At 49.9% G+C, this 25812-nt stretch overlaps 1 protein-coding gene and 1 long non-coding RNA gene across 3 annotated transcripts in view; one reads left to right on the forward strand and one right to left on the reverse strand.

The window, feature by feature from the left end:
- Positions 1–348: 348 nt before the first annotated feature.
- LOC141096553 (uncharacterized) overlaps positions 349–25812 on the reverse strand; it is a 70520-nt gene continuing 45056 nt past the window's right edge. The window contains exon 3 of the long non-coding RNA XR_012233712.1: positions 349–1642. This is a non-coding gene — a long non-coding RNA (uncharacterized lncRNA). The remainder of the gene's footprint in view (positions 1643–25812) is intronic.
- The window catches only part of UFM1 (ubiquitin fold modifier 1), a 63764-nt gene continuing 40109 nt past the window's right edge, over positions 2158–25812 (forward strand). The window contains exons 1-2 of one of the 2 annotated variants that reach the window (XM_073583260.1): positions 2158–2313; positions 14638–14694. In XM_073583260.1, the coding sequence (XP_073439361.1) occupies positions 2312–2313; positions 14638–14694 (59 nt within the window). In that variant the 5' untranslated portion in view covers positions 2158–2311. The remainder of the gene's footprint in view (positions 2314–14637; positions 14695–25812) is intronic. The other variant, XM_073583259.1, reaches the window with a different exon arrangement.

Raw genomic sequence — 25812 nt, forward strand, 5'->3', positions numbered from 1 at the left:
TTTGCATTTGTTTATCCTTGGCAGCTCTGTGAGCTAAACTGAGCTTGCCTAGTGCACCAGGGTGACGTTAACCCCGTGTACTCTACCGCCTTATATTCTGCCATCTCCTAGCAGCGGTCTTACCATCTGCCGCACGGTGGACCCCGGGTGGCGAAGGCACTTTATTCATAATTTTTATTTAGTGCCTTCCGCCACTCCTAACAACTAGTGAGAGGTCTGGCTTGTCGGGGATTTTGGGATTTTTTTTAAGTGATCCACACTATTGTGGTTGAGTTTGTCCATCCCATCTCTTTGAGGGGATCTTTTCACTTCAGTAATTTTCCCTCCCTTCTTACATTTGGGTATATACGCTTGTCCTCTTCTGTCCTATTGTGGTAACTTTTTCAGCCCATATCAGTGGAACTATGGGTTGTTCATATACATTTCTTGTAACGTTTATTTCTGTTCCCTGATTTGGCAATTCAATGATGCCTGTTTAGTCACACCATAGTTGCATCATTATCCACTGTTTTTTAATGATTTCGTATTTCCTTCATGGTATTTACTGTAAGCACTTTTTCTGCCCTGTTTGCATTTAATAAAGTTATTGGCACTTTTTGCATAAACTTGGCATTAGTTGACTTTTTCTTATTCTCTGCCATGTTATTGTGCTCAACTTTTGGAGATGTAAGCTATCTTTAGTTTTCTGATGATAATTCATGATTTATAGAGAGTATCTCATTGTTCTAATATGTCATCTATGCTGGTCTTGAATCCTGGCTATGTTCTCATCACTTAAGATATCACTGAATGAAATATTCCAGTTGCAAATCTTTATTCATTACATACTGGAATACGTTAAGTACAATAAAACATGAAAATGATCAACGTAAATCAAAATTGATATCCCATACAGGTCTGGATTTGGAATGATACTCAAAATCAAACTGCAAAATCAAATTACAGGCTGATCCATCTTCAGTGTGAATGCCTCAAGACAAAAAAATGATGCTCAGTAGTATGTGTGTGGCCTCCACGTGCCTGAAAGGTGTCCCTACAACATCTCGGCATGCTCCTGATGAGGCGGTGGATGTTCTTCTAAGGGCTCTCTTCCCAGACCTGAATTAAAGCATCAGTCACCTCCTGGATAGTCTGTGGAGCAATGTGGTGTTGGTGGATGGAAAGAAACATGATCTCCCAGATGTTCTCGATTGGATTCAGGTCTGTGGAAAAAGTAGGTCAGTCCATACCATCAATACCTTCATCATGCAGAAACTGCTGACACATTTCAGCCACATGAGGCCTAGCATTGTCATGCATCAGAAGGAAAAAAAGGGCCCACTGCACCTGCATATGGTCTCACAATGGTTCTGAGGATCTCATCCCAGTACCTATTGACAGTCAGGGTACCTCTGGCTAGCACATGGAAGGCTGTGTGGCCCTCCGAAGAAATGCCTCCCAATACCATTACTGACCCACTGCCAAACCGGTCATGCTGGAGGATGTTGCAGGCAGCATAACGTTCTCCACGGCGTCTCCAGACTCTGTCACGTGCTCATCTGAGACTGCTAGATCAGCTGCAGAGTTGTGACTGGCAGCATCTGGGAGGAAGGTTGTGAAAATACAGGCCCCAGGGAAGACTCTGAAGACACGTCCAGTTGTTCTGTAAGCAGAGATTTCACATTATGCTCTACAAAGGCAATAAGTTTTTTTGTTTATCTGAAAACTATGATGCCAAGATTATATACACTTGACTCATCTCTGTATTTATTTACTATGTTCTCACCATCTCTAGATAGCTGAAGTGTCTGAAAATATCATATTATGTATATCCCATACCTTCTGCATATCATCATTATTTATTAACTGTTTTATTCGTCTCTTGATAAAAAAAAAACGCATCAGCTGCAGGAAAGATATTCCAGAAACTTACACTTGAAATTCACTTACTTCAGTGTATTGCCCTCACTAAACATGGCCGCCAGATGACTCATACACAGTGACGTCACGTGACGGCCTGACTAGAATCCAATGGACACGTAATAACATGTCAGGACCCTCTGAGGGGTGTCCTAGCCTGCCTATACAGGGTGCATAATAAATATCCTTTTTCTATGTTTAAATATTTGGAAGCTTTTGTCAGTGGAGCGACTTCTGAAAATACCGAAGAGATGTGTGGTGACTGCTTTGCCGTCTGCGCTCATTTGTGCAGCATATTTGCACAGGCATCATTGCAGACAGCCGTGGAAGAGAGTGACGTAGACGTCGGTGCGGCTGCTGCGGTGTTGGGCAGAGTGGTTGATACTTTGGGGGGCGCTGATCTTCCTACAACATGTGAGTATAATGGCGGCGCCTTGTGTCCTGCAGGCAGCAGTGATATTCCATAGCCGTGCCTTACACCGGGCTCTGGACAGTGGCACAGCTGGCATGTCAGCAGAGTCCTGGGACTGCAGTGTTACATATCTGCAGGCTGGGGTCATATTTCTATGGGCACTGCCCCAAGTCCAGCAAAGCAGTCAGTGCCTGGTAGGGGGGATGCCACATTCCATGGCGGAGTACAAGAGCTGCAGATCCGCACATTGCACAGCAGGGAGATTTCTGCTGGAGTTTTCTTTACTGTGAATTTTCGCCTGGAATTTTACAGCACAAATCCACAGGAAAAAATGTGATGTGGATCTTACCCCTCACATTAAGGGAAGTCTGTGCCCCAAAACTGTATTCATACCCCGCAAACAGGTCTTTGCCCCCATAAACGTCATCACATAATTCTGCCCCTAAAGCCACCGACCGTGCTATGTACTTCCCTTTAGCTTTACTCTCAGTGCTCAAGTGCTCATATGGCCAGAGCAAGCAGTGCCTGACATGAATTCCCAGCTCTGTGCGTCAGCAATGATACTGCAGGAGCATAGTGAGCGCCCCCTGCAGTGTCGGTGCAGGTGTCCCCCCCCCCCCCGCAGTGTCGGTGCAGGTGTCATCCCCCCCCCCGCAGTGTCGGTGCAGGTGTCATCCCCCCCCGCAGTGTCGGTGCAGGTGTCATCCCCCCCCCCGCAGTGTCGGTGCAGGTGTCATCCCCCCCCCCCGCAGTGTCGGTGCAGGTGTCATCCCCCCCCCGCAGTGTCGGTGCAGGTGTCATCCCCCCCCCCTCAGTGTCGGTGCAGGTGTCATCCCCCCCCCTCAGTGTCGGTGCAGGTGTCATCCCCCCCCCTCAGTGTCGGTGCAGGTGTCATCCCCCCCCGCAGTGTCGGTGCAGGTGTCCCCCCCCGCAGTGTCGGTGCAGCAGGTGTCATCCCCCCCCCGCAGTGTCGGTGCAGCAGGTGTCATCCCCCCCCGCAGTGTCGGTGCAGGTGTCATCCCCCCCCTCAGTGTCGGTGCAGGTGTCATCCCCCCCCCGCAGTGTCGGTGCAGGTGTCATCCCCCCCCCCGCAGTGTCGGTGCAGCAGGTGTCATCCCCCCCCCGCAGTGTCGGTGCAGCAGGTGTCATCCCCCCCCCCCTCAGTGTTGGTGCAGGTGTCATCCCCCCCGCAGTGTCGGTGCAGGTGTCATCCCCCCCGCAGTGTCGGTGCAGGTGTCGTCCCCCCCCCGCAGTGTCGGTGCAGCAGGTGTCATCCCCCCCCGCAGTGTCGGTGCAGCAGGTGTCATCCCCCCCCGCAGTGTCGGTGCAGCAGGTGTCATCCCCCCCGCAGTGTCGGTGCAGCAGGTGTCATCCCCCCCCGCAGTGTCGGTGCAGCAGGTGTCATCCCCCCCCGCAGTGTCGGTGCAGGTGTCATTCTCCCCCCACCGCAGTGTCGGTGCAGGTGTCATCCCCCCCCCGCAGTGTCGGTGCAGCAGGTGTCATCCCCCCCCGCAGTGTCGGTGCAGGTGTCATCCCCTCCCCGCAGTGTCGGTGCAGGTGTCATCCCCCCCACAGTGTCAGTGCAGCAGGTGTCATCCCCCCCCCCCCCGCAGTGTCGGTGCAGCAGGTGTCATCCCCCCGCAGTGTCGGTGCAGCAGGTGTCATCCCCCCGCAGTGTCGGTGCAGCAGGTGTCATCCCCCCCGCAGTGTTGGTGCAGCAGGTGTCATCCCCCCCCGCAGTGTCGGTGCAGGTGTCATCCCCCCCCGCAGTGTCGGTGCAGCAGGTGTCATCCCCCCCCGCAGTGTCGGTGCAGCAGGTGTCATCCCCCCCCGCAGTGTCGGTGCAGCAGGTGTCATCCCCCCCGCAGTGTCGGTGCAGCAGGTGTCATCCCCCCCGCAGTGTCGGTGCAGCAGGTGTCATCCCCCCCGCAGTGTCGGTGCAGCAGGTGTCATCCCCCCCCCGCAGTGTCGGTGCAGCAGGTGTCATCCCCCCCCCGCAGTGTCGGTGCAGCAGGTGTCATCCCCCCCCGCAGTGTCGGTGCAGGTGTCATCCCCCCCCCGCAGTGTCGGTGCAGCAGGTGTCATCCCCCCCCGCAGTGTCGGTGCAGCAGGTGTCATCCCCCCCGCAGTGTCGGTGCAGCAGGTGTCATCCCCCCCGCAGTGTCGGTGCAGCAGGTGTCATCCCCCCCGCAGTGTCGGTGCAGGTGTCCCCCCCCCCCGCAGTGTCGGTGCAGCAGGTGTCATCCCCCCCGCAGTGTCGGTGCAGCAGGTGTCATCCCCCCCGCAGTGTCGGTGCAGCAGGTGTCATCCCCCCCCCGCAGTGTCGGTGCAGGTGTCATCCCCTCCCCGCAGTGTCGGTGCAGGTGTCATCCCCCCCCCGCAGTGTCGGTGCAGCAGGTGTCATCCCCCCCCCGCAGTGTCGGTGCAGCAGGTGTCATCCCCCCCGCAGTGTCGGTGCAGCAGGTGTCATCCCCCCCGCAGTGTCGGTGCAGCAGGTGTCATCCCCCCCGCAGTGTCGGTGCAGCAGGTGTCATCCCCCCCGCAGTGTCGGTGCAGCAGGTGTCATCCCCCCCGCAGTGTTGGTGCAGCAGGTGTCATCCCCCCCCCGCAGTGTCGGTGCAGGTGTCCCCCCCCCGCAGTGTCGGTGCAGCAGGTGTCATCCCCCCCCGCAGTGTCGGTGCAGCAGGTGTCATCCCCCCCCGCAGTGTCGGTGCAGCAGGTGTCATCCCCCCCGCAGTGTCGGTGCAGCAGGTGTCATCCCCCCCCCCCGCAGTGTCGGTGCAGCAGGTGTCATCCCCCCCCCCCGCAGTGTCGGTGCAGCAGGTGTCATCCCCCCCCCGCAGTGTCGGTGCAGCAGGTGTCATCCCCCCCCGCAGTGTCGGGGTGCAGCAGGTGTCATCCCCCCCCGCAGTGTCGGTGCAGCAGGTGTCATCCCCCCTCAGTGTCGGTGCAGGTGTCATCCCCCCCCCCTCAGTGTCGGTGCAGGTGTCATCCCCCCCGCAGTGTCGGTGCAGGTGTCCCCCCCCCGCAGTGTCGGTGCAGCAGGTGTCATCCCCCCCCCGCAGTGTCGGTGCAGCAGGTGTCATTCCCCCCCGCAGTGTCGGTGCAGGTGTCATCCCCCCCCCTCAGTGTCGGTGCAGGTGTCATCCCCCCCCGCAGTGTCGGTGCAGCAGGTGTCATCCCCCCCCCGCAGTGTCGGTGCAGGTGTCATCCCCCCCCCCCTCAGTGTCGGTGCAGGTGTCATCCCCCCCCCCCCTCAGTGTCGGTGCAGGTGTCATCCCCCCCCCCCTCAGTGTCGGTGCAGGTGTCATCCCCCCCCCGTGTCGGTGCAGCAGGTGTCATCCCCCCCACAGTGTCGGTGCAGCAGGTGTCATCCCCCCCGCAGTGTCGGTGCAGCAGGTGTCATCCCCCCCCGCAGTGTCGGTGCAGCAGGTGTCATCCCCCCCCGCAGTGTCGGTGCAGCAGGTGTCATCCCCCCGCAGTGTCGGTGCAGGTGTCATTCCCCCCCCACCGCAGTGTCGGTGCAGGTGTCATCCCCCCCCCCCGCAGTGTCGGTGCAGCAGGTGTCATCCCCCCCCGCAGTGTCGGTGCAGGTGTCATCCCCTCCCCGCAGTGTCGGTGCAGGTGTCATCCCCCCCCCCACAGTGTCGGTGCAGCAGGTGTCATCCCCCCCCGCAGTGTCGGTGCAGCAGGTGTCATCCCCCCCGCAGTGTCGGTGCAGCAGGTGTCATCCCCCCGCAGTGTTGGTGCAGCAGGTGTCATCCCCCCCCGCAGTGTCGGTGCAGGTGTCCCCCCCCCCCCCCGCAGTGTCGGTGCAGCAGGTGTCATCCCCCCCGCAGTGTCGGTGCAGCAGGTGTCATCCCCCCCCGCAGTGTCGGTGCAGCAGGTGTCATCCCCCCCGCAGTGTTGGTGCAGCAGGTGTCATCCCCCCCCGCAGTGTCGGTGCAGGTGTCCCCCCCCCCCCGCAGTGTCGGTGCAGCAGGTGTCATCCCCCCCCGCAGTGTCGGTGCAGCAGGTGTCATCCCCCCCCGCAGTGTCGGTGCAGTAGGTGTCATCCCCCCCGCAGTGTCGGTGCAGCAGGTGTCATCCCCCCCCGCAGTGTCGGTGCAGCAGGTGTCATCCCCCCCCGCAGTGTCGGTGCAGCAGGTGTCATCCCCCCCCCCCCGCAGTGTCGGTGCAGCAGGTGTCATCCCCCCCCGCAGTGTCGGTGCAGGTGTCATCCCCTCCCCGCAGTGTCGGTGCAGGTGTCATCCCCCCCACAGTGTCGGTGCAGCAGGTGTCATCCCCCCCCGCAGTGTCGGTGCAGCAGGTGTCATCCCCCCCGCAGTGTCGGTGCAGCAGGTGTCATCCCCCCCGCAGTGTCGGTGCAGCAGGTGTCATCCCCCCCCCGCAGTGTCGGTGCAGCAGGTGTCATCCCCCCCCCCGCAGTGTCGGTGCAGCAGGTGTCATCCCCCCCGCAGTGTCGGTGCAGCAGGTGTCATCCCCCCCCCGCAGTGTCGGTGCAGCAGGTGTCATCCCCCCCCGCAGTGTCGGTGCAGCAGGTGTCATCCCCCCGCAGTGTCGGTGCAGCAGGTGTCATCCCCCCGCAGTGTCGGTGCAGCAGGTGTCATCCCCCCGCAGTGTCGGTGCAGCAGGTGTCATCCCCCCGCAGTGTCGGTGCAGCAGGTGTCATCCCCCCCGCAGTGTCGGTGCAGCAGGTGTCATCCCCCCCGCAGTGTCGGTGCAGCAGGTGTCATCCCCCCCGCAGTGTCGGTGCAGCAGGTGTCATCCCCCCCGCAGTGTCGGTGCAGCAGGTGTCCCCCCCGCAGTGTCGGTGCAGGTGTCCCCCCCGCAGTGTCGGTGCGGGTGTCCCCCCCCCGCAGTGTCGGTGCGGGTGTCATCCCCCCCCACAGTGTCGGTGCGGGTGTCCCCCCCCACAGTGTCGGTGCGGGTGTCCCCCCCCCGCAGTGTCGGTGCGGGTGTCCCCCCCCCGCAGTGTCGGTGCGGGTGTCATCCCCCCCCGCAGTGTCGGTGCGGGTGTCATCCCCCCCCCGCAGTGTCGGTGCGGGTGTCCCCCCCCCCGCAGTGTCGGTGCGGGTGTCCCCCCCCCCGCAGTGTCGGTGCAGGTGTGTCCCCCCCCCCGCAGTGTCGGTGCAGGTGTGTCCCCCCCCCCGCAGTGTCGGTGCAGGTGTGTCCCCCCCCCGCAGTGTCGGTGCAGGTGTGTCCCCCCCCCCCGCAGTGTCGGTGCAGGTGTGTCCCCCCCCCCGCAGTGTCGGTGCAGGTGTGTCCCCCCCCGCAGTGTCGGTGCAGGTGTGTCCCCCCCCCGCAGTGTCGGTGCAGGTGTGTCCCCCCCCCGCAGTGTCGGTGCAGGTGTGTCCCCCCCGCAGTGTCGGTGCAGGTGTGTCCCCCCCGCAGTGTCGGTGCAGGTTCCCCCCCCGCAGTGTCGGGGGAGGTGTGTCCCCCCCCCGCAGTGTCGGTGCAGGTGTGTCCCCCCCCCGCAGTGTCGGTGCAGGTGTGTCCCCCCCCCCGCAGTGTCGGTGCAGGTGTGTCCCCCCCCCGCAGTGTCGGTGCAGGTGTGTCCCCCCCCCCGCAGTGTCGGTGCAGGTGTGTCCCCCCCCCCGCAGTGTCGGTGCAGGTGTGTCCCCCCCCCCGCAGTGTCGGTGCAGGTGTGTCCCCCCCCCGCAGTGTCGGTGCAGGTGTGTCCCCCCCCCGCAGTGTCGGTGCAGGTGTGTCCCCCCCCCGCAGTGTCGGTGCAGGTGTGTCCCCCCCGCAGTGTCGGTGCAGGTGTGTCCCCCCCGCAGTGTCGGTGCAGGTTCCCCCCCCGCAGTGTCGGGGGAGGTGTCCCCCCCCCTGCAGTGTCGGTGCAGGTGCCCCCTCCCCCCCGCAGTGTCGGTGCAGGTGCCCCCTCCCCCCCGCAGTGTCGGTGCAGGTGTCCCCCCCCCGCAGTGTCGGTGCAGGTGCCCCCTCCCCCCCGCAGTGTCGGCGCAGGTGCCCCCTCCCCCCCGCAGTGTCGGCGCAGGTGCCCCCTCCCCCCCGCAGTGTCGGCGCAGGTGCCCCCTCCCCCCCGCAGTGTCGGCGCAGGTGCCCCCTCCCCCCCGCAGTGTCGGCGCAGGTGTCCCCCCCCGCAGTGTCGGTGCAGGTGTCCCCCCCCCCGCAGTGTCGGTGCAGATGTCCCCCCCCCGCAGTGTCGGTGCAGGTGTCATCCCCCCCCGCAGTGTCGGTGCAGGTGTCATCCCCCCCCGCAGTGTCGGTGCGGGTGTCATCCCCCCCCCCCCGCAGTGTCGGTGCGGGTCTCGTCCCCCCCCGCAGTTTCGGTGCGGGTGTCATCCCCCCCCCCCGCAGTGTCGGTGCGGGTGTCATCCCCCCCCGCAGTGTCGGTGCAGGTGTCATCCCCCCCCGCAGTGTCGGTGCGGGTGTCATCCCCCCCCGCAGTGTCGGTGCGGGTGTCATCCCCCCCCGCAGTGTCGGTGCGGGTGTCATCCCCCCCGCAGTGTCGGTGCGGGTGTCATCCCCCCCGCAGTGTCGGTGCGGGTGTCATCCCCCCCCCCCGCAGTGTCGGTGCGGGTGTCATCCCCCCCCGCAGTGTCGGTGCAGGTGTCATCCCCCCCCCCGCAGTGTCGGTGCGGGTGTCATCCCCCCCCCCGCAGTGTCGGTGCGGGTGTCATCCCCCCCCCCCGCAGTGTCGGTGCGGGTGTCATCCCCCCCCCCCCGCAGTGTCGGTGCGGGTGTCATCCCCCCCCGCAGTGTCGGTGCGGGTGTCATCCCCCCCCGCAGTGTCGGTGCGGGTGTCATCCCCCCCCCCGCAGTGTCGGTGCGGGTGTCATCCCCCCCCCCGCAGTGTCGGTGCGGGTGTCATCCCCCCCCCGCAGTGTCGGTGCGGGTGCCCCCCCGCAGTGTCGGTGCAGGTGTCCCCCCCCCCCCCCCCCCCGCAGTGTCGGTGCAGGTGTCCCCCCCCCCCCGCAGTGTCGGTGCAGGTGTCCCCCCCCCCCGCAGTGTCGGTGCAGGTGTCCCCCCCCCCCCCCGCAGTGTCGGTGCGGGTGCCCCCCCCCCCGCAGTGTCGGTGCAGGTGGTCCCCCCCCCGCAGTGTCCGTGCAGGAGTCCCCCCCCCCGCAGTGTCGGTGCAGGCGCCCCACCCCACATTATCGGTGCAGGCCCCCCCTCGCAGTGTAGGTTGCAGGCGACCCCCCCCCTCCGTAGTGTCGGTCCAGCAGGTTTTTCCCCCCATGGCGTTGGTGTAGGCACGCACTCCTCCCTCTCTCCTGTCTTCAGGGTCTTTTCATTGCACTCAGGATCACAAAGCGGCGAGTGTCCGATACAGACAGGAGATTGGGAGGAGAGCCCGTCTGCACTGACACTGTGCTTGCACTAGGCTCCTACAGTGTCAGAGCAGAGGTGCATCGCCAGGGAGTCCATTCAGGCAGCGATTGCTCCAGGCAAGCAAGCAGTGTCAATCAAGCTAAGGAGAAGTGTTTAGCCTGGTGGTTAAGGGGACCAAACCGCGCACTGAATCCTCGGCCACAAAGGTGCATCGAGGAGCCAACATTTGTTAATTAAATAAGACAATTTTTCTGAAAAACTAAAGAAGTGAAATCTATCCTGCACGAATGATTTATTTTTTAATAGGGTCTAAGTCCCCTATAGGACTTCGTAAGTGGTGTACGTTGAGTATTAGGAGTGACAGTCTTACTTTAAAAGGTGCGAAATCCACAGTATAAATCTGCAACAGATATGGACACACTGAGGTATTTATGAAAAAAAAGGTTCCACAGGTCAGATGATGTGAGGAATTATTCCACAACGGGTGGGTGAGCTGTGTTCACATCTCAAGGCTGGCACTCTAATCCGCTGGGAATTTTCCAAATCCCCATATAAAATCCACAGCATTAATATTCCTGTGTGGACTGTCCAGGAGTCTGTAGAGGGACCCACACTATTCTGTTCAGTGGCTCCTCTGACCTGGAGTAGATTTTCATAGGGTTAGCTGCGGATGGATTCCCAGGTGGCATTACACGGAGCTTGGTGAATTTACTTTATGACCAATATCCCTTGTCTGATCTCCAGCTTCTGAGTACAGGTTATGAGAGTGTCGAGTTCTGGTGAGGAGACCTGCGGCCAGCTCGGACACTCGTATGTGTGACACATACTAATACATTACGGCTGCACAGTGGTGCATGCCACTATGACACAACTAGAAGGGCCTCTCGCTTCAAGATGCAGAAGTGAGGCGTCTGGTAACCCTTTACAGAGGACCGATCACTTCCGGCTAAAAACACAAAAATGTGACAGTACATTCATTTGTAAATCAGGATCATGGGCATTACAAAATCTCAGAGACACCAACTGTGAGGAGTAGAGGATTCCATACAGGACTCGGCAGAGCTTTGTGCTCAGATCTGGCAGGATTTCTTATGGACTTATTAATGTAGACTCACAGGTAGAGTGTATGGCCTTGGTCCGGCATCCACTTCGTTACTCGGTGGTAGCTAGACCAGTGCACTTCCCAGAAAGCACTACCGGTATCCTATGCGCCCCATCCAATTACTAGACCCCTGTAACATCATGATAATGTATGTTTCACTGCAGCAATGTGACGTTATGGGGGCCTTGTAATTAGAAGAGGCACCCGGGATGCCAATGTTCATGTGCCGACAGGGCAAGCTCGCACTGCCCAGGTCCGGCTGCCACGGAGTACCAAAGTGGACACCTGACCAGGGTCCTGCAAATCATTTTGTTCATCTCTACTTGCTGCTGTATAGAATAAAATGAGAACAAATTTGCTTATCCAAAGGCAAAGTAGAAGCTTGGCAAATGTTTCCCAGTGGTCCGCAAATCGCAAAAATCTTTAGAATGGGTCATCTATCTAAGATCCGTGATGCTCCGGTACCTCCACCAATCTGCAGTGATTACCTCAGTTGGACGGCAGTAAACCGTGTATGAATGGAACACCATAGCTCCAGCGGAGCTGACCTGCAGTAACCGGCAGCAACCACTAAACTGTGTATGGCGCTCTGTACAGCGGCCATCAGAGGTGTTATCCAATGGTTTAAGTATAATAAATGCCAGGATTGCAGTCACATTCAGGCCCTGAAGTCCATGGGGACCAAAAAGGCCCTTTCGTTCCATATATTATAGAGCATCTATCAGTAGGATCAACCTTCCTAAGCTGTCTATACGGATATGCAGGTCATAGGAAGCTGAATAAAATACCTGTGAAGGATGACACCAGAGAGATCACGCAAAATCCCACCGCTACTACCACACATGACGAACCCACACCCCACCTGACTGAGAGAGCGGGACGACCAGTGGAGAGCGGGGCTGAGGAGGGAGAGAGTGGGACGGCCAGAGGAGACGAGCTGCTGAGGGAGAATGCAGGGCGGCGATTGGAGAGTGGGGCTGTGGAAGGAGAGAGTGTGACGGTGGATGGAGAGCTGGATGGCCAGTGGAGACAGGAGCTGCAGAAGGAGGGAGCGGGACGGTGGATGGAGAACTGGGCTGCTGAGAGAGAATGTGAGACGGCAGGTGGAGAGCTGGGCTTCGGAGGGAGGGAGTGGGACCGCGAGAGGAGAGCGGGATAGTATATATCCCCTGTGGCTTATACTATTATACTATATATCCCCTGTGGCTTATACTATTATACTATATATCCTCTGTGGCTGACACTACTATACTATATATCCCCTGTGGATGATACTACTATACTGTATATCCCCTGTGGATGATACTACTATACTGTATATCCCCTGTGGCTGATACTAAAAGGAGAAGGGTGAGGTGCAGGAGGAGGCTGTGTAAAAAGCAGAAACATGAGGTGTAGCAATACTTGGGTAATCATTTAGTTCATTTGTGTTGGAAATCTGTAGTGTTGTATATACAGTTGTGGCCAAAAGTATTGACACCCCTGCAATTCTGTCAGATAATACTCAGTTTCTTCCTGAAAATGATTGCAAACACAAATTCTTTGGTATTATTATCTTCATTTAATTTGTCTTAAATAAAAAACACAAAAGAGAATGAAGCAAAAACCAAAACATTGATCATTTCACACAAAACTCCAAAAATGGGCCAGACAAAAGTATTGGCACCCTCAGCCTAATACTTGGTTGCACAACCTTTAGCCAAAATAACTGCGACCAACCGCTTCCGGTAACCATCAATGAGTTTCTTACAATGCTCTGCTGGAATTTTAGACCATTCTTCTTTGGCAAATTGCTCCAGGTCCCTGATATTTGAAGGGTGCCTTCTCCAAACTGCCATTTTTAGATCTCTCCACAGGTGTTCTGTGGGATTCAGGTCTGGACTCATTGCTGGCCACCTTAGAAGTCTCCAGTGCTTTCTCTCAAACCATTTTCTAGTGCTTTTTGAAGTGTGTTTTGGGTCATTGTCCTGCTGGAAGACCCATGACCTCTGAGGGAGACCCAGCTTTCTCACACTGGGCCCTACATTAAGCTGCAAAATTTGTTGGTAGTCTTCAGACTTCATAATGCCCATGCACACGATCAAGCAGTCCAGTGTCAGAGGCAGCAAAGCAACCCCAAAACATCAGGGAACCTCCGCCATGTTTTTCTCCTGTAAACTCTATGTTGATGCCTTTGCCCAAAAAGCTCTACTTTTGTCTCATCTGACCAGAGAACATTCTTCCAAAACGTTTTAGGCTTTTTCAGGTAAGTTTTGGCAAACTCCAGCCTGGCTTTTTTATGTCTCGGGGTAAGAAGTGGGGTCTTCCTGGGTCTCCTACCATACAGTCCCTTTTCATTCAGACGCCGACGGATAGTACGGGTTGACACTGTTGTACCCTCGGACTGCAGGGCAGCTTGAACTTGTTTGGATGTTAGTCGAGGTTCTTTATCCAGCATCCGCACATTCTTGCGTTGAAATCTCTTGTCAATTTTTCTTTTCCGTCCACATCTAGGGAGGTTAGCCACAGTGCCATGGGCTTTAGACTTCTTGATGACACTGCGCACGGTAGACACAGGAACATTCAGGTCTGTGGAGATGGACTTGTAGCCTTGAGATTGCTCATGCTTCCTCACAATTTGGTTTCTCAAGTCCTCAGACAGTTCTTTGGTCTTCTTTCTTTTCTCCATGCTCAATGTGGTACACACAAGGACACAGGACAGAGGTTGAGTCAACTTTAATCCATGTCAACTGGCTGCAAGTCTGATTTAGTCATTGCCAACAGCTGCTAGGTCCCACAGGTAAGTTACAGCTGCTGTTAATTACACAAATTGGAGAAGCATCACATGATTTTTCGAACAGTGCCAATACTTTTGTCCACCCTCTTTTTTATGTTTGGTGTGGAATTATATCCAATTTGGCTTTAGGACAATTCTTTTTGAAATGAAGATAATAATACAAAGAATTTGTTTGCAATAATTTTCAGGAAGAAACTGAGTATTATCTGACAAAATTGCAGGGGTGTCAATACTTTTGGCCATAACTGTATGATGTGAAATGTATTTATGTGCAATATATTCATCAGGGCTGTGGAGTCGGAGTCGTGGAGTCGGAGTCGGTGCTCATTTTGGTGGAGTCGGAGTTGGAGTCGGTATAAAATGGACCGACTCCGACTCCTAAAATATATAATAAATTGGGTACAGTAGTTCAATGCAGAATGTGCTGAATATTTTTTCATAGGAGTTTGGGAAAGTTATGAAATGTCCTATAAATGACTGTTCTATTCCTGATCTAAGGCTACATTCACACACAGCGTTTTTCCTGTGTTTTTTGAGGATACGTTTTTCAGCTGCAAAAGCAGATCATCTTTTTAAAAAACTGCATCACCTGAAAGGTTTTTGAGCTAATAGATAATGTTTTCAATAGCAAAAGCAGATTAGAAATCTGCTCTATCTATCCATTTATCCATATCTGTCTATCCATATCGTATCTGTACCAAAAAGAATGAAAACGGGGTAGTACACCAATATATATTCTGTTCTATCTAAATACCTTGATTATTGGATCATAAAAATGATTAAATGTCTGAGGTTCACATTGTACTACAATAAATTTTTCACTTAAATATAAGCAATATGTGTGGGAGTCGGAGTCGTGGAGTCGGAGTTGGAGTCGGAGTCGGTGTAAGGGAAATTGAGGAGTCGGAGTCGCAGGTTTGGCTTACCGACTCCACAGACCTGATATTCATTATAATTTGTTATAACTAACCCCAGTTAGTTACTATTCCCGGGCAGCGCCGGGCTCTTCAGCTAGTGTATTATGTTAGATAAATCAGTATAATGTTATGTGATGGCCAATGACTGCACGTGAAATGTCAGCTGCTTTCAGTGTTGGTAGATTAAAGGAAATGTCAGCGCGGTAAGTACTGTAATGTTGTTTTGTTATTTCAGGTCAAAAGTAACGTTTAAAATTACGCTTACAGCGGACCCCCGACTTCCCTACAAAGTGTAAGTACAATCCCGTCCTATGTGCTGTCATACTGTAACCCCTTCCTGCCTGCCCTGACTTAACCGTCTTCTTGCCAGTAGACTGCTATCATACGTTCCCTGTTTAATGGCATTACTTTCTCCGGTGGGGTTGGTATAGTGAAGCAGTAGGAATCAGAGAGCGGCTCCTGCATTCTAATTATGAATGTTGTACTCTAATTTGCTGTAGCACTTCAGAAAAAAACATAGTCCAGCCAGGGACTAATCACAGAGGTATTATAGTTGAGCTGACTTATCCCTGTCTGATCAACTATAGGAAGAGACCTGTTGTTCTAGCTGAGCGAGAGGAGAGACGCAGGAACACACCACAACATTTTAGAGCAAAACATACATTTTTATTAAGCCAACCTGTGTGAATAAAGCAACCAATTTCCTCTAAAGGGAATCTATCAGTAGGATGAATCTTCCTAACTGTCTATATGACATGTAGGTCATAGGAAGCTGAATAATATACCTAGATATCAAAGACATCTACGTTGTTCTTAATATGTAAATGAGCTGTTAAGATCTATGGGGCGGACATACACTCCCTGACAGAAGTTATGTCGCTTTCCATGTTATGTAAATAAAAGCTTATAACCTGATGTTAAATTCATCCATTGGTTGTATAAATTATTCTTTTGAAAGCTGAAACCCTCCGAAATGTGGTTTAGGTTAAGAAAATAAATTGGCATCAATGTAGAAATATTGATCATTTAATGGACACAGAATGGTCAGATTTTGGCAAGCCAAAAGTTTTGTCTCCTGGTCATATATTGCACCCAATCCTAGTTTACATCCTCACCTGTGCTCAGTAAATGATCGGTTAATTAGTGGGTGTGTATAAAAAGAAACCCAGCACCCAAGACCTTCACTTGAGCTGCAACTTGAGCTCTGACAACATGCCAACAATCTATCCTGCGACCAAAGCCTGGATTATCAAGAGACTGAAGACCAGATCCACTGCAGAGGTGGCTGGCACCTTGTGTCTGTGTCATGTACAAAGAATTAAAAAAAGATTCAAAGAGACTGGAGATGTGTTTGACAAGCCCAGGTCCAGCAGACCCCACAAGACAACTGCTCAGGAGGAACGATTGTTGGTTAGAAAATCCAAAGCAAGCCCCTCTTCCACTGCAGCAGAGCTCCAACAGGCCTGGTCACCTCAAGTCCCTGTGTCAACTAGAACAGTTTGTAGTATTCTGTCTCGAAATGGCCTCAATGGTCGAATCAGTGCCCAGAAGCCAGCACTAAACGAAAGGCAAATAAAAAAATCGTGTGGTATTTGCAAAGTTCCACAGCCTCCTAAACAGATGGACGCAGGAAAAGTTGCAGAAGGTGGATTTCGCTGATGAATCTTCAGTAGAATTACACCACAGCCGCCGCAAATACTGCAGGAGACCTACTGGAGCCCGTATGGATCCAAAATACACCCAGAAAACAGTTAAATTTGGTGGTGGAAAGATCATGGTCTGGGGTTATGTGGCGCCCCTGAGGCTCAGTAGCCACAGAGGTACTGCACCTCCTCCTGAGGTGTGGTATCCCACCATCCAGGTAAGGTGGAGATTCCTGACCACACTCCAACACCTGCACCCCACACCACAAAGTAGTGTAGCAAAGCACCTTCGGCAGCTCCCTGCTTGGAGTATAGCAAAGCACCCATTGGTGGCTCCCTGCTTGGAACACGAAACGTGCTGGGAGGTGGGTGGAGTTAGATTACATTACAAGGAGCTGGAAGAGTTTAGGATGAGAGGTCAGTTGATTAGAGAGTTGGAGAGACGATCCCTGGAGAGAGGGATAGATGGATGGAAGTGCTGCAGCAGATCCCAGTGACCTGGGTCTGCTGGCACGGGAAAGGAAGAGGAAGAGCAACATAGACTGAAAGCCTGATTCTCCATAGAAAGAAAGATTAGTACGGAACATGATGAATAAAAGGGAACAGAGGACGTGGGTTAGAAGAGAACCCTTCCTAGAAGTTCCAAGCGCAAGGCCGGGGCCCAGTCCCCGAGGTTGTATGGATACTAATGGTCCTGCAGCAGACACCGGAGGAATAGAAGTAGTGACCACTTTATTCCCACACAAGACTGGGGGGCACAACAGCAACTGGATAGTGAGCCGGGACTTAGTAGCAAGAAGTCCCCGAAGCAGGCTACAGCTGTCTGCCGTACAAGTAGAGTTCATAATAACATCGGACAGGAGGAACTCCAGTGTAACTCAGTACTAGGAGTACTTCATTTAAAGGCGCTATAAGAGGAGACGTTCAGAAAGGCACATGTTGGCGGAGTGTTGGAAAGGAGTATGCCATCTGGCCTGGAGTCCCTGACCCGGAGGACACGGTAGTTACATTTAGTATGGGGGTGTGCGAAACATTTGCAAGGTGGAAGGCAATATCAATAGCCTAAAATATCAAGAAGTATTAGCTACCTCTTATATTCCAAATCATAAAAGGGGTCAAATTCTGCAGCAGGATGGTGCTCCATCTCATACATCCATCTCTACAGCAAAGTTCCTCCAGGCAAAAAAGATCAAGGTGCTCAAGGACTGGCCAGCCCAGCCACCAGACATGAACATCATTGAGCATGTTTGGGGTAGGATGAAAGAAGAAGCTTGGAAGACAAAACCAAAGAATCTAGATGAACTCTGGGAGGCATGTAAGACTGCATTCTTTGCTATTCCTGATGACTTCATTAATAAATTGTATGAATCATAGAATCATAGAATCATAGAATCGTAGAGTTGGAAGGGACCTCCTGGGCCATCTGGTCCAACCCCCTGCTCAAAGCAGGATTCGCTAAATCATCCCAGTCAGATGTCTGTCCAGCCTCTGTTTGAAGACTTCCATTGAAGGAGAACTCACCACTTCTCGTGGCAGCCTGTTCCACTCATTGATCACTCTAACTGTCAAAAAGTTTTTTCTAATATCTAATCTGTGTCTCCTCCCATTCAGTTTCATCCCATTGCTTCTAGTCTTTCCTTGTGCAAATGAGAATAAAGTTGATCCTTCTACAATGTGACAGCCCTTTAGATATTTGTAGACAGCTATTAAGTCTCCTCTCAGTCTTCTCTTTTGCAAACTAAACATTCCCAAATCCTGCAACCTTTCCTCATAAGACAGGGTTTGCAGACCGGTCACCATTCTGGTCGCTCTTTTCTGAACTTGCTCCAGTTTGTTGATGTCTTTTTTAAAATGTGGTGCCCAAAACTGGACACAATATTCCATATGAGGTCTGACCAAAGAGGAGTAGAGGGAAATAATGACTTCACGTGATCTAGACTGTATGCTTCTGTTAATACATCCTAGAATTGCATTTGCCTTTTTTGCTGCTGCATCACACTGTTGACTCATATTCAGTCTGTGATCTATTAGTATACCCAAATCTTTTTCACATGTGCTGTCACTTAGCCCTATTCCTCCCATTCTATATATGCTTTTTACATTTTTATTGCCCAGATGTAGTACTTTGCATTTCTCCCTGTTAAAAACCATTCTGTTAGTTGCTGCCCACTTCTCCAGTTTATTTAAATCTTTTTGAATCCTCTCTCTCTCTTCTCTAGTATTAGCTATCCCTCCTAGCTTTGTGTCATCAGCAAATTTAATCAGTTTACCCTCAATTCCTTCATCTAAATCGTTGATAAAGATGTTGAACAATACAGGGCCCAGGACAGAGCCCTGTGGAACCCCACTTGAGACATTCTTCCAACTGGACGTGCAGCCATTTACGACCACTCTTTGGGTCCGATCACTAAGCCAGTTATGAATCCACCTAACAGTTGCCTTGTCCATTCCATACTTAATCATTTTTTCAATAAGGATTGTATGAGAGACTTTGTCAAATGCTTTGCTGAAGTCAATATATACTATATCTACAGCATTTCCTTGATCCACCCAATCAGTGATACCGTCATAGAAGGAAATTAAGTTAGTCTGACATGACTTATTAGTTACAAACCCATGCTGACTCTGTTTAATCACTTCATTCTTATCCAGGTATTGACATACATGTTGTTTAATAATTTGTTCAAAGATCTTTCCTGGTATAGAAGTCAGACTCACCGGCCTATAGTTACCTGGGTCCACCTTCTTCCCCTTTTTGAAGATAGGAACAACATTTGCTCTTCTCCAGTCTTCTGGCACTTCTCCTGTTCTCCAAGAATTTTCAAAGATTATAGAGAGGGGTTCAAAAATTTCTTCTGCTATCTCCTTCAGTACTCTGGGGTGTAATTCATCTGGACCTGGAGACTTGAATTCATTTAGGCTAGCTAAGTGTTTCCTCACTATCTTTCTGTTTATAGATATCCTGGATTCTTCTATTCCCTTAATAGGACAGTGAATAACAGTTGATGTTACATTTCCTTTCTGAGAGAAAACAGATGCAAAATAGGAATTTAAAAGTTCAGCCTTCTCAACATCCTGTCTTACCATTTCATCATTTTCATCCTGTAAAAATCCTATAGCATCTTTGACTTTTCTTTTACTTTTGACATATCCCCAAAATCCTTTATTATTGCTTTTGACATCTCTTGCAAGCCTCAATTCATTTTCAGCTTTAGCTAATCTGATTTGTGCCCTGCAGGTTCTGCAGACAGCATTATATTCTTCTTTAGATATGCCTCCCTCTTTCCATTTTATAAACATTTTTTTCTTCCTTTTTAGCATGTGCTTAAGTTCTGTGTTCATCCATCCTGGTTTCCTTAACTGCTTCCTATTCTTCCCTCTTTTCGGAATTGTTAACAACTGTGCTTTGAGAATTTCATTTTTCAAGATTTCCCATCCTTCCTGGACATTTTTGTCTTTAAGGATATCCAGCCATTGGATCCCTCCAATTCTCTTTCTGAATCCCTTAAAATCTGCCTTTCTGAAATCTAACCTTGACGTCTGAGTCTTCACAGGTCTTCCGCCTCTAGTTATCCAAAATTCTAAAATAGCATGGTCGCTACCTCCTAGGGTCCCAGCCACTTTTACCTCCTCAACCATTTCCTCCCTGTTTATAAGGATTAGATCCAAGGTAGCAGTTCCTCTTGTTTTCTCCCTTACCTTTTGGAAGATAAAGTTGTCAGCAAGAGAGGATAAGAATTTCCTTGACCTGTTAGTTTTGCCTGAGAGAGATTCCCAACAAATGTCTGGATAGTTGAAATCTCCCATGACAACTATGTCATATTTTTTGGAGAACTTGGCCATTTGATGCATAAAGAGTTCATCCATAGCTTCAGCTTGCACAGGCGGCCTGTAGTAAATGCCTACAATGGTGTCCTTTCCATTGTTCTGTCCTTGTATTCTTACCCAAACAGTTTCCACAGAACTCCCAGTCTCTGAAGCTTCAATCGCTGTGCAGATATACGCGTTTCTAACATACAATGCGACACCCCCTCCTCGTTTATCAAGTCTGTTTCTTGCAAATAAGTTGTATCCTTCTAGTCTTGTATTCCAATCATGTGTATTGTCCCACCAAGTTTCAGTGATTCCAATGACATCATATTTCTTTTCCTGTGTTAGTAGTTCCAATTCTCCTTGTTTGTTGCCCATGCTTTGTGCATTAGTATAGAAACATTTCAGTTTGTGATTGGTTTCTCTTTCTCCAATATTTTTATTAATTAGATTCTTTCGTCTTTGTTCTTCCTTTCCACTTCTAATAGCAGAGTTCTCAATAGCATTTGTCAGGTGTATGGCTTTTTCTGGTCTTTTGCTTCCCTTCCCATGTTGTTCTAGTTTAAAGCTCTCCTTACAAGTGTAGCAAGGCGACTTCCAAATACATGCTTACCAGTCTTCGTAAGGTGCACCCCATCTCTAGCAAGTAGTCCATCGTATAAGTAGTTCACTCCGTGATCCAGAAATCCAAATCGTTGCTGACGGCACCATCGACGTAGCCAGTTGTTCACCTGCAGAATCTTATTCCACCTCCTTGTTCCATGGCCATCCACTGGGAGGATGGAAGAGAAGACCACCTGCGCTCCCAGTTCTTTCACTTTCTTGCCTAAGTCTTCAAAGTCTCTGCAGATGGTTTCCAGGTCGTTTCTTGCAGTGTCATTTGTCCCCACATGTAGTAGCAGGAATGGGTAGTCATCTGTAGGTCTGAAGAGTCCTGATATCCTGTCAGACACATCTTTAATTTTTGCACCTGGAAGACAACACATTTCTCTTGAAGTTATATCCGGTCTGCAGATAGCGGCCTCAGTTCCTCTCAACAGGGAATCCCCCATGACCACCACTCTCCGTTTCTTCTTCACAACATTTTTCTTTCTCCATCCAGGAGGACTCTGAAGGCGTACAAGGTTGCTGCTTGTTGGCAAAGTCTTATCCTGATGTATTTCTTCATTGTTTTCCTGCGTGAGAGCCTGGTACTGGTTTCTGAGCAGTATGGGTGCTGACTGCCTCCTGATCCTCCTGCTTCTCTGGGTCACATGTCTCCATTCCTCTGTTTCTTCAGGTGCACTTCGAATTTCTTCTCTTTCTGTAACATGAAGAGATAATTCTGCTCTGTCCAAGAACTCTTCACCTTCCTTAATGATCTTCAACGTAGCTAACCTCTCTTCGAGATTTTGCAACTTTTCCTCCAACAGGGACACAAGCTTGCATTTGTGGCATGTGAAGTTTGGCTTTTCCACTGGTAAGTCTGTGAACATGTAGCAAGAAATGCAGCTCACCAAATGGCTCCTGGCCTCTTCCATCTTGAGATTTCTTAAAAACGATGAAAGATGAGCCCAAATTCGGTTTTTCCGATTTCCTCTTTTCAGCTGCAACGGCCAAAACCCAGTGATTGTTGAGCTCGCGGAGACTCTTCACTTATCCCAGAAGGCACTGGGAATATGCAAATGATCTCCTCAAGACTCTTCCCCTGGTTTTCTTCCCCTGGTTCATTGTAGAACTGCATGGATGCAGTCCTTCAAGCTCATGGAAGTCACACAAAATATTAAATATGACTCTAATAACACCACAACTTCATTCACCAATGTTATGCAACATAAATTTGTATTTTAAGTTAATTATTTGTTTGAATATCACATTACTTTCTGTGGCCGACAAACCTTTTGTCTTGCCAAAATCTGACCATTCTGTGTCCATTAAATGATCAATATTTCTGCATTGATGCCAATATATTTTCTTAATCTAAACCACATTTCGGAGGGTTTCAGCTTTCAAAAGAATAATTTATACAACCAATGGATGAATTTAACGTCAGGCTATAAGCTTTTATTTACATAACATGGATAAGCGACACAACTTCTGTCGGGGAGTATAGATCTTCCTGAGAATCTGCCTCCAGAGCTTATTGTAAATGAAAGGGGGAGTTACCATTGTTAGACATGTTGATCAGTAGAGCAGCCTGTTAGTCATTACATGTCTCACACTGGTAATTCCTTCTTTTATTAAAAAAGAGGTCTGGAGGCAGATTCTCAGGGAGATCTATGTTCGACCCATAGGTCTTAACAGCTCATTTACATACTAATAAAAACCTGAATTTCTGTGGAACTAGTTGGCCCATGCGAAATTTTCGCACATTGGTCGTTGTGGGCCCAGACAATTTCAGAAAAAGCAAGCTGGTCAAATGTAAATGTGTTTCATGAGCTGATGAACACAGACAGGTATTTATATATGTAGATTGGTAATGCAATAAATTGTTTCGATAAGTACAGGCCAAAAAGTTTCTTCCGGTTGAGGTGCCACCTGCAGGTCATTGTGTCTTTCTGCAGGTTTATGAAAATGAATGTTTAAACTGTATTTAGTGATAAAATCGTGGATGTGTGGTTTGTTTGGCTCTTTTCTTGTTGAATGGAGCAAGTTTACCTTTCAAATGGTGTTTCGTGTGTGTGGGGCGAAGTAATGAGCGAAAAAGCAGTGCATGTATAGAAATGTGTATGCATATGTGACTCGCCGTTTGTGTGTGGGGCGAAGTAATCAGTGAAGAAGCAGTGCATGTATACAAATGTGTTTGCATATGTGACTCACCTGCAGTGAAGTGTGCAATCCTCCAATGTGCCTGAAATAGGCTGGGCAAGCACTTGAGTAAGCTAAGCTGGAAAGACCCAAAGGCAAATGTTTGGATTTGTTTGTGATGTCTGTAAGCAGCTTTTTGTTAGTGTGCACTGGGGTACTGTGGTGCCACCTGCAGGTCATTTTTCCTTGCTGCAGGTTTATGAAAATGTTTAAACTGTATTTTGTGATCAAATCATGGATATGTGGCTTGTTTGGCTCGTTTCATGCTGAAGGGGGCAAGTTTACCTTTCAAATGGTGTATCATTTGTGTGTGTGGGTGCAGTATGAATGGAGATACAAAGGAATCACCGGAAACATTGTTTAGAAATAAAAGGATAATCGATCAGATCGCAGATATCAAGATATCATTTTATTCAGCTTCCTATGACTAGCATGCCCATATAGACGGCTTAGGAGGGTTCATCCGACAGATTCCCTTTAATTTGTAAAAATGTCCTTAGGTTATATACACAGCACATTTGTCCTTTAGACCTTCCTAAATATTTAGTAAAATCTTATCCCTGAACTGCGGATAAAAATATCTGCACCAAAATCTGATTGACGTTGAATATTTGCCGTTCTCAGTCTTTCAGTTTATTACTGTAGATTTTTACCATTGCCTTATGTGATGCGACATTGAAATCAGAAGGAAATAGCAGCATTTTCCCAGCAAAGTTTTCTACTATTTGGTTCTAATCTTGGCACTGTGGGTTTTTTTGGCTGCTGCAGAGGAAGCGTCCTGCGTGCGTGGACCTTAAATGTAAATGCAGGAGTAATCGGAGCTGCTATGAAGTCTGATGTCTGAAGCTGGCTAGTGTATACGCTTTACATAATCACATACTTCAAAAATAAACTACCCATTTGTTTTTTGAAGAAAAAGGAGTGAGACATATTTAATATAAAAATAAAAATCTAAATCTTTATTAATCCATCCATTTAAATATTAAAATAAGAAAGGTTTAGGAACAGAAAGGGACAATGGGTCTAAGATAATTTATGCCACCTGGTAAGTGCCATGTTCAAAAAATGGTTCTATGAGTTCTGATTCATATGCACAGTAACCATGGAGCAAATTTAAAGCAAAGCGACACATTCACCATTTAAAGATCTATATCAGATTAACATTAGTTAGGTATCCCAATGCCTTAAAATATGTTATACAAAGAAAAAATTTTTTGGAATAATTTTCATTGCACCATCGCACATTATTAGATGCCTGTTTTACTGTGCATTAAAATCCATGTAAAGTATCATTATATTATTCAGACTCATATGAAACCAATATATCTCCCTTGTGAACAAACACATAGACGCTCCCATGACGATGAAGCTGGGCGAAACGTGCGCGTCGGGGCAGAGGGACTGGGTTTTCCTTCACAGTCATTTAGCCACCAGGATCCAGGTAATGTGTCCGTGATCATTAATCCCCCTATGTTTTGGGAGCGTCTATGTGTTTGTTCACAAGGGAGATATATTGGTTTCATATGAGTCTGAATAATATAATGATAATTATATTATTCAGACTCATATGAAACCAATATATCTCCCTTGTGAACAAACACATAGACGCTCCCAAAACATAGGGGGATTAATGATCACGGACACATTACCTGGATCCTGGTGGCTAAATGACTGTGAAGGAAAACCCAGTCCCTCTGCCCCGACGCGCACGTTTCGCCCAGCTTCATCGTCATGGGAGCGTCTATGTGTTTGTTCACAAGGGAGATATATTGGTTTCATATGAGTCTGAATAATATAATGATACTTTACATGGATTTTAATGCACAGTAAAACGGGCATCTAATAATGTGCGATGGTGCAATGAAAATTATTCAAAAAATTTTTTTCTTTGTATAACATATTTTAAGGCATTGGGATACCTAACTAATGTTAATCTGATATAGATCTTTAAATGGTGAATGTGTCGCTTTGCTTTAAATTTGCTCCATGGTTATGTGCATATGAATCAGAACTCATAGAACCATTTTTTGAACATGGCACTTACCAGGTGGCATAAATTATCTTAGACCCATTGTCCCTCTCTTTCTGTTCCTAAACCTTTCTTATTTTAATATTTAAATGGATGGATTAATAAAGATTTAGATTTTTATTTTTATATTAAATATGTCTCACTCCTTTTTCTTCAAAAAACAAATGGGTAGTTTATTTTTGAAGTATGTGATTATGTAATATAAGTTGCTCAGAGTGGACTAACTTACTTGGGGTTGTCAAGGACCTTTTTGTGTAGTAATAACTAGTGTATACGCTGCAGATTTTCCTGTCCGAAAATTAAATATTATTGTAGCGACATTTTGGCTGTAACACAATGCGACTCACATGCTGTGGAAAATGCCTGCAGTGTAAATTGACTGATGATGCCGTTGTCAATTTATACTGCTTATTTCACCATATATTTTGTGGGGGCAAATCTGCAGCACTTCCTTAGGAAATCCGTGGTGGATCAGACATCTCGGTACATAGCCAAAGGTTTAAGCGAGAAAAGTTCCCTTAATAGGGCAATTCGGCTTTGCTCAACTAAATATAGTCACGTCTGTAGTTGACTGCCATCAGGGTGTGGCAGATATCTGCAAACAAAAACCTCAGTTGCATGCTATATGCAGGGCAGTACCACACAATGGTGGTCTGGCCGCAATAAAGATCCACACCAACTCCAAGAAAGTGGAGAAGCATAGGAGAATAAGGAGTACACCGGTGAATAAAATAAAAAAGTTTCAATTTTTCTTAAAGTAGTTCATAACAATTAGAAGATAACATGACACCTTTCAGGAAACAACAAGACCCATGGAGAGACTACTCACAAATCCATCAATATTGCACAAATCCCATGCATCCTGGGATGTGATCATCATCCCCTTTAGAAAGCGGCGTCATACGCATGCGAAACGCGTGTTGGGGCTTTACCACCTGGCCAGGGGCTCTACTCATCTTGTCTGGGTAAGAACCTGCCTAGTTTGGGCTTTCTATTTACCTTTCTACTGAATGTCACTATGTGGTTCTTTACCTTAACTCATCTATTGGCACGCTTGCACTTTTTAGCATCACAGGATGTGCAATATTGATGGATTTGTGAGTAGTCCCTCCATGGGTTTTGTTGTTTTCCTGAAAGGTGT

This window comes from Dendrobates tinctorius, unplaced genomic scaffold (genome assembly GCF_039654945.1).
Source record: "Dendrobates tinctorius isolate UK_male_01 unplaced genomic scaffold, ASM3965494v1 ptg000075l, whole genome shotgun sequence".
Lineage (NCBI taxonomy): Eukaryota > Metazoa > Chordata > Amphibia > Anura > Dendrobatidae > Dendrobates > Dendrobates tinctorius.